This window comes from Furipterus horrens, unplaced genomic scaffold (assembly GCF_987537825.1).
Source record: "Furipterus horrens unplaced genomic scaffold, mFurHor1.1.pri manual_scaffold_3, whole genome shotgun sequence".
Lineage (NCBI taxonomy): Eukaryota > Metazoa > Chordata > Mammalia > Chiroptera > Furipteridae > Furipterus > Furipterus horrens.
In genome coordinates, this window is record NW_028327173.1 from 107,357,998 (window position 1) to 107,371,910 (window position 13,913).

The 13,913-nt window shown below is 37.7% G+C and overlaps 1 protein-coding gene across 8 annotated transcripts in view; it reads right to left on the bottom strand.

Moving 5' to 3' along the window:
- NEO1 (neogenin 1) overlaps positions 1-13,913 on the bottom strand; it is a 290,741-nt gene that overhangs the window by 87,549 nt on the left and 189,279 nt on the right. For 5 of the 8 annotated variants that reach the window (XM_090270045.1, XM_090270039.1, XM_090270041.1 and 2 more), the window contains exon 9: positions 302-521. In XM_090270045.1, the coding sequence (XP_090126171.1) occupies positions 302-521 (220 nt within the window). The remainder of the gene's footprint in view (positions 1-301; positions 522-13,913) is intronic. The other 3 variants (XM_090270046.1, XM_090270042.1, XM_090270044.1) reach the window with 1 other exon arrangement.

A 13,913-nucleotide genomic window follows, 5' to 3' on the forward strand; every position in this document is an offset into this window, starting at 1 on the left:
TTTTAGAATCTGAAAGTTCTAAATAAGCCTTATTTTATTAGGCTGTGCTGACTGAATCTTATGAACAAAGGGTAGCCCTGGTTATATTTTAATACTTCAACTTAAATAGCTCTATCTATCCTCTCCACAAGTCAGCCCAGAAAGGCAGGAAAGGACACCAAGACTTCAGTTTGTTTGCAAATTTATTTCTAATGACCTAAAATTAGGAAACATGTTTCTCAGTGATCACAAGCCAGAGCGAGAATGACTGGGCTGGGTGGACCAAGATGTACCCAGTGGGCTTCAACATATGGGCACTTACCTAGCAATCCCCTCCTTGGTATAGAAGACAGAGTAGGTAAGATTGTCTCCATGAGGATCTGATGCAGGTGTCCGCCACGTCAATTTGATGAAGCGGGTAGAGACCAGGGAGGCCACGACATCCCGAGGAGCTGAAGGCAGTGGTCCCGTTGTGGCTGGTGCTAGATGGTCAGTAGTGGCACTGGTCAGTGAAGTGGGAGGTAATGTTGGAATGGCAACATCTTGTCATGTGCAAACATTGGGGAATATGAAGGGAAAACCACGACGGTTTTAAAAAAGAGAACAGAAAAAACAAAAAACAAAAAAAGAAATAAACAAAACCACGATGCAAAATAAAATAAAATGAATGAACATAAAAAAGGCCATTAAACTGAAGGCTTACATGCAGGCCAGGGGAAACTACTGAAAACTAATGGGCCCTATTCAAGGCACATCACTGCTGAGCAAGCAGACTTTCTGGTCACTAGAATGGTTGTAGGCAAAGGATAGGGATGGTGAAAGTTGAGAACAAAACAGCTCACGGAAGGACACAGCAGTGCCCAAGTAATTTTCTTTAATCCTGAAAGCAACATGCAGCACCTGTCAAACCTTGCATGTGAAAGTCTCATGTATGATAAAACCTCAGTATTTTCTACTTTATTAAACTATGGAGCAATGTGTGTAGTGTGCATGAGCCCAGTAACACTCAACAAAGGCCCCAGGCATCATGACCTCACTGAAGAGCTTTGTATGTCTTCAGGTCTGCAGGGGTTCCAGAGCCATATTTTCAGCTCTAGCCTAATATTAATCTTTGCTCTCTGTGTTGGCAATACCCAGGGATGTTTGACAACCTCCCTCACTTTGCTAAGTTATAGTTTATTTGCTATCTTATTTGCTATCAATTCATTTAACTACAACAGTATAAAATCATGAATCAAAAAAATCTAAAGCCACAAAAGTACAGTACATAGGCAGCGTATCGGTTTGTTACAGTTCTCACCACAATGTATATTACAAGGTATGGGCTAAGTGGAGCTGTGCAAGGTCAAACTTCTGTATACCTGTAGTCATGGCTAACTTTATTATTTCCTAGGGCAGTTGCATGGACAATTCTGATCTTACAAGTTTACTCCTAATATTAAACCTAAAATCCCCTTCACCTCAGGGCCAGAAAGCATACATTTGATCTATTTTTAACTAAACGAGTTCATTAGAATTGTGTCATAACCTCGACTGGGAAATTAGCAGAGGGGAAGCAGAGAGGAAAACATGAAAATTCTCTACCTACTTTTCAATGAAATGGTATGGCAACAGCCCCTTGGAAATGTCTCACAACTACAAGAAACTCTAAAGTGAGGCAGTCTAAATATCCCCCCCAAAGAATATATTTTCTAAGGGAAAAGGCAGAGGAAGAGCACCCTAAAGTCTCCATATAGGTGAAGAAGGGGAAAGAGTAATGCAATAGCTATCATTTACTGAACACTTTCTACCCAGCACTGTAGATCTTCATATGAACTCACACAATTCTTACAACTCTAGAAATAGGCACAGTACTATTATATATCTCTACCTTATATGTAGAGACTGATGTTGAAAAGGGCTCACTCACTCATCATAGGTCACCTATACTAAGTGGTAAAGTGTTAAAACAAAGCTTGTGTTTTAGTTTAAGAGGCCTCTGGATTTAGCCAATAGGAATTCTAGTCCTGGCTGTACCACTTACTAATTATGTCACCTTGGGCACATCAGTTATTCTCACTCGCTTGTTCTTTTTCCTCCTCTTCTTAGGAAGTGCTTTTAAGGGTGCAGCGTGCCATCAAAATGTAAGATTATGAAGTCATAGTTCAGATACAAGCCCACACTTCACTGACGCAAGTGTCAAGTCTGAATGGCCACTGAGGCCTCATTCTTATCCCTTATACTTCAACAGATGTGCTGCTTCAAAGGACATAAATACTCTCACAGTTTTCAGAGTTCTTTTCCACATACTGTGTCAGTTTACTTCCACAAACTACTCCATGAGGCAAAGTGGCAATGGCAGGATTAGATGCTGGGATGAAGGTTAAAAAGGAGTCTAGGACTACAGGGTTTCCAGTGTGGGAAAATGGGTGGTTAGTGGTATCATTAACAGAAAAGGAGACAGTGAACTGAGAGAGAGATGGTGAATTTGGTTTTGAACATGTTGAGTCTAAAGTAACAATCCAACATCCGCAAGAGAAATGTATAAGGAGCAATTGGAAATGGGGATCTCTGATACTTATAAAATTTAGTCACTAAAACCCTTAGAGAGAAATGGTTCAGAGTGGTCTGAGGAGTCCCGCCTTGCTGCTTAATTTCTGTGCCTGTTCAGAAGCACGTTAAGCTGCCTCCAAGTCTAACCAAACTCACCAAGCTAATTTCTTCCTACTCGCTGGCTGGAGAAGAGAGGGAGCTTGTAACAAGAAGCACTACTAGACCAAGATTTCGAGTACAAAGACCTTAAGTTCAAAACTTGACTCAGCCACTTCCTAATAATTAAGCTGGGCCAGTCACTTAGTCTCCGTACCCACATCCAGGTTGATATGAACAAGATGGGTATCAGGAAGAAAAGCACATGTGGAAGCACATGTTATCACCATGACAAGCCTAAATGGCTGACAAACACAAGACTATTAAGTATAAAGGCAACTAGGAAGGGAATGTAAGCATGGAGGACTAGGTGATGGAAGTACATAATGGGTAATAACTGAAAGAATCCCTCAGAGGAATGTAATTAGCCTACTGAACTTCTATAGCACACACCTGTAATTCTTTAATTTCATTCCCCATTTCCGACTTTCATTTTTCCCATTCGGGTTGCATCACTTACACTAACCTCTAAGCGCCTTGAGGATAAAATCTGTTACCTCTTTCATCTGGGAATCACTCACCATGCCTCTGTATATTTACTGAATTAGTAAGTGGAAGGAAATTTAGGGAGGGTCTTACACAAGGTAATATTTTAATCTTCTGGGCTGATACAAGGTATATACAGATAATATTTATATAATGATGTTACATAGACATTTGCTATGCAAATGTATTTATCAGTTATACATTAAGAGTATAAATAATACTCGATCACTGTAAATGATTCCTAATTAGCCATGACAAAAATCCATGTCCACTGCAGAGCTCATCTTCAATATCCACTATCCCGAGACTGAGTCAACTGCTGCTGTTCTGTTCCATGTCTGGCTGCTTAAGGGGAACAGTCTTATACAATCCCAGAGAATCAAACAGGCAGTTAAGTTACACCAGGGTCGATGGCATGATGATGTAGATTGGTTTGAGGAAGTCAACAAATCCTCTTCCCTTTTTGGCAACTATAAAGCTAGACAAAATATTATCAAAAGCTGGAACTGTCCAAGGGCATAAACAAACTAAGTTATTTATTCATGAAAACTGTTCTACTTAGGGAAAAATAGCAAGTGTGTGGCATTTTGCCTGGGGCTGCTCCCAGCACCCCAGCTGTGTTGGGGTGGTCTTCAACCAGGATAAGGCAGGCCCTGGAAACCAATGGCTTTGCTTCTGCTGCCAGAGGGGACTCATTTGATGTGGAACATTGTCAGTTCAAGTGGCAATCTTGGTGGCAAGTGAACAGATTATTAAAATGTGTTCATAAAACAGAAGGAAATGGCCAGGAACTACACAGGGTCTGAGGTGTTATCATATGAGTTAACAAGACAGTTATTACTGTCTCATGAGTGTTGGCAAAGGCACAAGTCTTGCGTCAAAGACAAAGAACTCTGTCAACTCAGGGCAATGGCAGCAGCCAGTGTCTCTTGTTTGCTTCTGTCAGTTCCCCATGTACCCCCTCCCCCAAGTCCCATGAAGACCATGCCCAGGATGGGTGCCTGCACAAGCAGTAGGTTGTTACAGAAGAATTCTGCACTTGAGGGATTTACCATTTTTATAGCAAGTGGAAGCAACCCCTGCCCTGCTCCCCAGGAAAGAACAAGCCTGCTTTGGATATCTCATTTAATTCTATTATGGGCAGAAACATACTTTGTATGGTTTCAGTCTTTTTAAATGTACTGAGACTTGTTTTGTGTCCCACCATATGGTCTATCCTGGAGATGGTTCCATACAAGGTGGGCAAAAGGTAGGTTTACAATTGTGAGTACACAAAACACAGAGTTTTTTCTTGCATTATTATTTATTTATGTATTATTTTCCATATGAACAACTGTAAACCTACTTTTGCCCCACCTTGTATGTGCTTTAAAAGTGTGTCTGTAGTTTTGGGTAGAGATTCTATAATGTCAGTTAGGTCAAGTCAACTGATAGTTGTTCATTCAAGTCATAGATACTCTAACTTTCTCTAATTCTTTTATCAGTTTTTGAGAGTGGGATATTAATATCTCCAACTATTGTCACTGAATTGTGTAGTTCTTTTTTGAATACAACAATTATAAATGCTCATGTATCTAACAACCGAACCCCAAAATACTTGAAATTCAAAGAAATCTGGGAACCCCAAACATTTAGAACTCAAACAATACATTTCTAAATAACCCAAGATCAAAGAAGAAATCACAAGAAAACACTTTAAAATATTTTTAACTGGATGAAAATGAAAATACAACATATTAAAAAGTACGAGATGTACCTAAATCTGTGTTTAGAGGAAAATTGAAATAACTCTATAAGAGAAGAAAAATCTCATATGAATTACCTAAGCTCATATCTTACTAAAGAGTGTACATCTTAAGTGCTCTCTCTCTCTCACACACACACAAAAGGTAACTGTGAAGTAAAGGACTATTAATTAACTTGACTGTAGGAATCCTTTCACAATGTATACATACCTCATATCATCGTGTACACTTTAAATATTGGGTTGGCCAAAAAGTTTGCTTAGTTTTTTTCCATGAGCTGACTCTAGTAGTACTTAATTGTCTTTAACTTCATTTGAAACATTTTTTTAGATTGTAATGTGACAGCTGTCATATCAGTGTGCATTTAACAGAAGTATCAAAATTGGTGAATTTTTGTGTAGCCATTTTAATACAGAAGATGGAAGAAAATATTCAACATTTTCAGTGTATCATGCTTTATTTCAAGAAAGTTTTTTGCACAACTAAAACACACACAAAAAAGATTTGTGCAGTGTATAGAGAAGGTAATGTGACTGACAGAATTGTGCCAATAGTGCTTTGTGAAGTTTTGTGGAGATTTCCTGCTGGACGATGATCCATCATCAGGCAGACCAGCTGAAGTTGATAGTGATCAAATTGAGACATTAACTGAGAACAATCAACATTATACCATGTGTAGAGAGTTGAAATACTCAAAATATCCAAATCAATACAATTATTGGCGAAAATGAAAAATGTGTCTTACTTTATGGAAAAATACCATACACACTTTTTGGCTAACACAATATATTACCATTTATTTGTCAATTATGCCCCAATAAAGCTAAAAAATAAATTTTATCCAAATTATTTAAAAAATAAGACTAAAAAAATTAAGAAGAGACATAAGTTACAAAAATCAAGAATCAAAAGAGACAGTACTACCAAACCTATATTTAAAAATTATAAGGGAATATTATAAACAAAATTATGTCAATAAATCCATGTAGGAAAAATAGAAAATTTCTAAGACAAAAACACAATCCTGCTCAAGAAGAAACACAAATCTGAACAGAATTATAACATATACAGAAATTTAATTAGTAAATAAAATCTTCCCACAAAAAAATGTCTAAGCCCGGATGGCTTCCTATAAGTATTTAAAGAATAAATAATAGTAATCTTTTACAGCCCTTTCAGGAAAAATAAAACTGAAAACACAACTATTGATCATTTCAAGAGATGCAGAAAAAAGCATTTGACAAAAATCAAACATCTATTTATGATTAAAAACTGTCAACAAACTATGAATAGAAAAAAACCTACAGTGAACATTATACTTAATGGTAAAAGATTAAATGCTTTTTTCCTAAGGTTAGAAATAAGACAAGGATCTTAGTTCTTATTTCTTATATTAAGCATTGTACTGGAAGTCCTAGCCAGTGCAAGAAGGCAAGAAAAAGAGAAGAAGTGATAAAGAATAGAAAGAAAGAAGTAGCACTGTTTTTATTTGTAGATGACATAGTTAACTGTGTAGAAAACACTAATAAATCTACAGGGAAAACAAGCTTCTAAAACTAATAAGTAAGCTTAGTAAGGTCATATGATACAAGGTCAATACAGGCATACAGTTGTTCATATGTAAAATAACATAATAATTAATAAAAAATAATTCAAGAATAAAATAAAATACAATAATATGAACAGTGTAGTCACCACTGTAAACTTACTTTTGCCCCACCCTCAATATAAAAAAAACAATTGTTTCTATATATTAGAAATAACCAATCCAAAAATAGAATTAAGAAAACAATTACATTCACAATAGCATCAAAAAAGAATAAAATGGCCCAGTGGATTGAGCATTGGCCTGCGAGCCAAGTGTCGCTGGTTCAATTCCCAGTCAGGGCACATGACTAGGTTGCACGTCGGGTCCCCAGTTGGGGGCGCAAGTGAGAGGCAACCACACAGAGATAAAAAAAAAAAAGAAAAAAAAAAAAGAATAAAATAATTAGGTATAAATTTAATAAAAGAAGTGTAAGATATGTACCCTGAAAATTACAATACATTGCTGAAAGAAATTAAAGAACATCTACATAAAGACTTAAATGAAAAGAAGATCTAAATAAATAAATGTTCACGGATTAGAAGACAAAGTTACTAAGATGACAAACTTCTCCTAAAATTTAATAAAAATATGAAAGACCTAGAATAGCCAAAACAATTCTGAAAAAGAAGAAAAAGGTTGGAGGACTTATATTACTCAATTTCAAAACTTATTATAAAGCTCCAGTAATCGAGACAGTCTAATAATGGCATATGAACATGCATACAGATCAATGGAAGAGAATTGAAAGTCAAGGAATACATCCCTATGTTTATGGTCAATTAGTTCTTGGCCAAGGTGTCAAAAAATTTCAATGTGGGAAGAACAGTCTTTTCAACAACTATGTATCTATATGCAAAATAATGAACTTAGGCTCTCACTTAACATCATATAAAAACATTAGCTCAAAATGGTTCATAGACTTCATGGAAGTACAGAAAAAAGTCTTTGTGCCTTGGCTTAGAACAGTGTTCTTACACATAACAATAAATGAACAAGACATAAAATTTTAAAAATTGATAAACTGAATTCTATTCAAAATAAAAACTTATGCATTTTAAGAAATACACAACTAGGTAATTGACAAGATAAGCCACAGACAGGTAGACAATATTTCCCAATCATATATCTAATACAGAACTTGAATATATAATTAAGACTATATGTTCAGAACCAGAATATATAACTTCTATAAATCAATACAAATAAGTCAATTTAAAAATGGGCAAAAGATTTGAATAGTCAGTCATTTCACCAATAAAACCCCCATTAAAATGGCTAATAAACACATGAAAATATGCTCAACATCATTAGTCATTAGGAAAATGTGAATTAAACCAGTGAGATACTACGCCATATCCACTAGAATGGCTATAATCAGAAAAGGTACACAATACTAAGTGTTAGCAAGGATGTAGAAAAACTGGAATGTTTGATGAACATGAATTGTCTCCATTTATTATTCATATCTTTAATATCTTTTAAAATATTTTAGTTTTACGAGCACAAGTTTTGCAATTCTTTTGTTATTTTTATTCTTATTTTATTCTTTTTCATGCTATTATAAAAAATTTCTCAACTTCGGTCTCAGATTGTTCACTGCAAATATACAGAAGTACAAATGATTTTTATACACTGATGTTGACTCTGCTGAACTCATTTATTAGCAGTTTATTCATGGATTCCTTTTGATTTTCTCCATACAAGATAATGTAATCTATAAATAGAGTGTTTTACTGGTAGTTTTTTAAAAAGTTAAACATAACTCAGCAAATGACACAGAAATTCTACTCCTAGGAATCTACTCAAGAGAAATGAAAAAAAAAAAAAAATGTCCACACAAACCTTCATAGCACCATGATTCAAAATAGTCAGACTAGAAACAAACCAAATGGCCACCAACTGGTAAGTAGGTAAACAAAATGAGGTATATCTGTATAAAAAACACTGTATCCAGCAATTAAAAAGATACAAAATACTGACATATGCCACGAAGTGGATGAGTTAAAAAAACATTACCCTAAATGAAGGAAGCCAGTCACAAAGACTACATATTATAGGATTCCATTTTATATAAATGACTTCAAAAAACAATTTTTGTAGAGACAGAAGAAAATGACTAGTTTACCTGTGGCTGGGGGTGTTGACTGCAGACAGACATGAGGGAATTTGGGGTGATGGCAATGTTTTGTTTCTATACCATGATGATGATTACACAGTTCTATAAATCCACTAAAAATTACTAAATTGTACACTTATAATGGGTGAATTTCATGGTATGTAAAATCATACTTCTTTTTTCTAGTGTAAAATAGCAATAGTTACAGACTAGGACAAATCTGTTGCTCAAAATACCTGATCTTAAAAAATAAATCAACCAAGACGGAGGCCTAGACTGACACCCTCCATCTCCCTCCACAACTAAGAAAGGAACACAACTACCGCAAAACCAGAAATAACCAGAAGTTCCAGAAAATAAAGCTACATGGAAGTCTGACGTATGAAGTTATAAAGAAGTGGTGCTCGTCCGGACGGGTAGGAGGGGCGAAGCTGGCGTGGAAAGGTCAAGCTGTGCTGGCGGCAGCAGCACCGGTGGCAGCAGTGGCGATGGCAGCGGGACGACGGTAAGCACAGACACCCGTATTTAAGGGGAGATGAGAAGTGCCTGGGGAGCACCCCCGGTTGCAGACCAATCTCGTCACCTCGCGATTCCAACGCCAGGGAAGGCAGACCCCCATTGCCTCGAAGTATGAGGGCCGGAGTGGGTGGAGACGGGGGAGGACGCTCCTGGTCTCTCATTGGAGAGTGAAAGCAGGAATCCATCTTGGACCCCCGCCCCCACACAAAGCACCACAGTGTGGTGAGAAGGGTCGCCTGGTAGTGACGAGTGCACGGGGCTCCGCCCCCTATAGTGTAGAAGGTGTGACAGCCCCGTCCAGGAAGCAAAGGTAAACACAAAACGGTCAGGATGGCACAGATCATGATAAGAGATCCCAATCACGTAGCTGACCAGACAGCAAATATCTAATCTAATGAAGCAGCAGATAGGAAATCTTTCTGAGGCACAGTTCAGAACTTTGGTTATAAGAATGCTTACAGACCTGACAGCAGATCTTAAACAACATGGGAAAGAAATGAAGGCTAGTCCTGCTGAAATGAACAAAAACACATATGAAACTAGTGGTGAGGGAAAGAAAACCAGGAATCAAATCAACAAATCGGAACATAGGGAAGGAACAAACAGTCAACAAATTCAGAAAGAGGAAACAAAAAGTAAGGAAAATGAGGAGAGGCTCAGAAACCTATGGGACAGCTATAAGCGGGCCAAAATCTGAATCATAGGGTTGCCAGAAGGTGAAGAAGAACTCGTCGGCAGCCGTCCGTCTCGAGAGACGATGGTGTAGCTTCTTAAGAGTCTATCTGCACCGCCGAGAATGGCTGTGCAGTCCGACTCGGGAGTGACACGGTATCTGTCTCCTCTCGTGTTGAATCGACATCTTGCGATGACGCTGGAGTGTCCTCTCCAGTGAAGCTGAAGCTACAGAGCCTGGGCAGGGTGATATGGAGGGTCTGCTGTTGCCCATGCAGCAGACCCCCCCTCTCTTCGCAGCTGAAGGATCCAAGGGAAAGACGGAGTCAATACAGCTTGGCTTCAGGTGCGCCGCAGGAGTTGCCGGTGTTGACTACAATGTCAAACCGCCTTAGGGACTCCGGCTCCGGATTTTCTGTCGGGGTTTGCTCCCTTAGCCTTTCCCCTGAAGAGGTATGCCGCAAGGCAGCGGAGGTTTTTTGGAGTCAGAGTTTTCCTTCTCTGATGTGCCCTGACTGAAGAAGAACTAGAAATTGAAAAATTATGTAAAAAAATAATGAAGCAGAACTTCCCTAACTTGGGGAAGGAAATAAGACTTACAGGTCCAGGAAGCACAGAGAGTTCCAAAAAACTGGATCTGGGGAGAACCACAGCAAGACACATTATAATCAAAATGTCAAAAATTAAGGATAAAGAGAGAACCTTAAAAGCAGCAAGAGAGAAGAAAAGAATTATGTACAAAGGGGTCCCAATAAGACTCTCAGCTGATTTCTCAAAAGAAACTCTGCAGGCAAGAAGGGACTGGCAAGAAATATTCAAAGGAATCAAAAGCAAAAACCTACAACCACAATTACTCTGTCCAGCGAAGCTGTCATTCAGAATAGAAGGGCAGAGAAAGTGCTTCCAGGACAAAGTAAAACTGAAGGAGTTCATCAGATCCAAACCAGGGACTTGTTTAGGAGGAAGAGGATCAGAACTATGAACATTAAAATGAAAAGTGTATCACAACAACCAACAACAGAAGCTAGGGAATCGAAACAAAGGCAAAATTAAGTAGGCAACAAGAGTGGGAAAAGAATGATAGGAGTGGGGAACATTCTGGGGGGAGGTCAGCAGGGAAGGTAAAGAGGGGAAAGGTAGGGAGATGGTACAGGAATTAAGAAGCATAGTAGGAGGGAGTGGAGTAGATAGGAAGATGTTGAGAAGAACTATATGCACAACCAATGGGCATGGACTAAGGGGGGAGGGGACAGATATGGGGAGGGGGGTTACTGGGTGGAGGGGCACAAAGGGAAAAGAAATTGGGACAACTGTAACAGCATAATCAATAAAGCATATTAAAAATAAATAAATAAATAAAGCTATTTGAAGCCTCCACAAAACTAATTGTCCATAAATTAATCAAAGATTTTACAAATGCCAATTAGTCATCAAGGGGCCCAAAACATAAGTGAATTATACAGATATCTAGGGCAAATGTAGTAAAAAAGTTAAAAAAAAAATTTTAAATAGTGTCTGATTAGATTAACTATTATGTTGTTTTTTTTCCCTTCTGCCACCAGAGTTCACTCCTAAAAATAAAAGATCTGATCACATAACGCCCTATAAACCTCCAGAATACAGTCTAAACACCTTTGCACAGTGCTTAAGGCCTCCATAGACTGGTCGGTCCCATCTCCAGTCTTATTTCCAGGACATGCTATGCTCTAGGTTTGTCTCATTAATGAACAAAAATTGGAGTTTTTGGCTTCTGTATCCATGTTCACATTGCTATTACCTTTATAGCAGTAAACATAATGTAAATCTAACTCAAGTCAAAGGCAACTTGGAAATCTGTTTGAGAAAAGGTATTACACTTTCAAAGTCTTAACAGCATCAAAAACGCCGTTAGCTTTGACCTACTGCTCAAATGCTTTGTTGGAGCACTGCACTGGCGCTTCCACTGAAACCTCATGACCTCATTAGGCTCTTAGTGGGACTAACCGAAATCATTCGTGTGAGATCCCGAAGGACTGTTTTTCCTCCATGTTACTTGAACAAATCATCAGAGGTACTCTTCATTTTTCTGAGAAATCACTTTAAAAATCCAGCTACATTGTGGTTGATGACTCCAGTTTTAATGATACATTAGAGTTGTGACTGATAAAGTGCTGCTTTTAGTATTTTATAATCATGAGTTTAACCGATACATCTGTGCACTTACAACAGTTTCCAGGGCGAGGTCATTAGTTTCTGTGCTGCCTATGCTGCTGCCCTTGGTTAAGTGGGTCCAAGTATCTTAATTTGACACCCACTCACACCAGCCAAGTCAGCTGTGAGGAGGTATATTTAAGTTTTCTTTTGAAACCCCAATTGTGTTCCTTTATCATACTCTTTCTTTGAAAATAGATCAGCTTTTAAATTTCTTTCAAAATCTTTTGAATTCCTTCAAAAGGTAAGAAAGTATTTTGAGGAAATGTCTCTCTGTTTCCAGCCCCTCCATGCCTTGTATGAAAAAATTTACTAAACTGGTACTTCCCAGGAATACTCACAGCAGCTTTGTTCAGAAAGAACTGATTTACATGATTCTTATTGCACTAAACGTAATAGCCATGTGAATGAACAAAAGTACAGGTCCGAAAAACATTTCTTTTGGGAAATGTTAGCAGGTATACCATAAAAAGGGAGGAAATCCTATTTGAGAGATTGTGGACATTTGCCATGCTTATCAGCATGTTAAAGACTCCAGGCAATTCTACAGGAGAAAAGCATATTTAGTTTGTTAACCTAGCATTTCTCATTTTTAATTAATCATGAAATCTCTTTATCTCCAAACTGTAATCCAGTTTGGGCAATCCTGAATTAAATGATACTGAGATTGTATGTAGCAGGGAGCTCCTTTAGAAGAGCCTCTGCCTGAAAACCTCCAGGCACTGTTCAACACTTCTATAAGTAGTCTATTTCATATTTTTTATTAAAAAATCCAAATGTTATAAAAATTATAAAATTAACTTTTACAATACAGAAGTATACAAAGTAAAGGGATTAAAGTCCAAAATACCATTGTTAAAAGTTTGGTGTACTTTCTTCCAAATATTTTCCTTTTCAATGATACATATATATATATACACATAAATATGAGAATGGAATGATAATAGACATATTGCTTTGCAAATTGCCATGTGAGGTAATAATGTCTTTAAGAACTTCCCATGTCAGTGTGTATAAACAAACCTCATTATTCCGAATTGTTGCATACTACTCTGTAATATTCCCTTATTGTTACTTACGTTTAGGCTGTTTTCATTATCTATTTATTTATTTATTTAGGCTATGGTGACAGGAAACATATCTAAGTAAACTTTCCTATACATGTGCCTTTGTGCACATGTATAAATATTTCTGTAAGTTCTTACTCCTAGAAGTGAAAATGCTGAGCCAAAGTTTGTATATTGAGATATGGTGCGAACTAATATTAAACTCTACTTTGGCTTCAATTTTAGGGTAGAGAGCCAAATACTTTCTGGGTCCACTACTTTAAAAATACCCCCAAACAACAAACAGGACAAGAAATAGGAACACAGACTCCACTTTGGAAAAAACTAAGAGATACCTGTAATCCCAACCCAAAATATAGGAAAAATGTGGACAGAAGAAAAGCAGATTAATTACTGGAGCACAGTCAATCTAAGTACCTCCGGAGATACAGAAGAATGATGTGACTCAAACCAACTGACCTTGAGGAACTGGCAGCACTTCAGGAGACAGGGGAGATGTAGTTAATGTGGTGTCTTCCCAATGGCTACACTGCAAAGTTATGATAGTGGACTTTGGAGCAATTAATCTCCACCTCACCCCTGGAGACAGGAGGTTTACACCGGGGAGAAACTAAGTCAGAGAGGTACTGGGTTCAGAGGTGAGCCAAAGAGGATTAAAACCACATACTAAAATACGAAACTCCCTACATGCCTTCTCAACAAGTTTCAGAGGGCTGGCAACCAGGCTTACTATCACTAGGCAGGAGATTGAAGCATCTGTCTCTGGATAACGGAAAAGCAGCAGAAAAGACTTACAAATATTGCTATCTAGTTAGATCTTAGCAAAATAACAAAAAGGATTGACTACCTAATTGTTCTAAAAT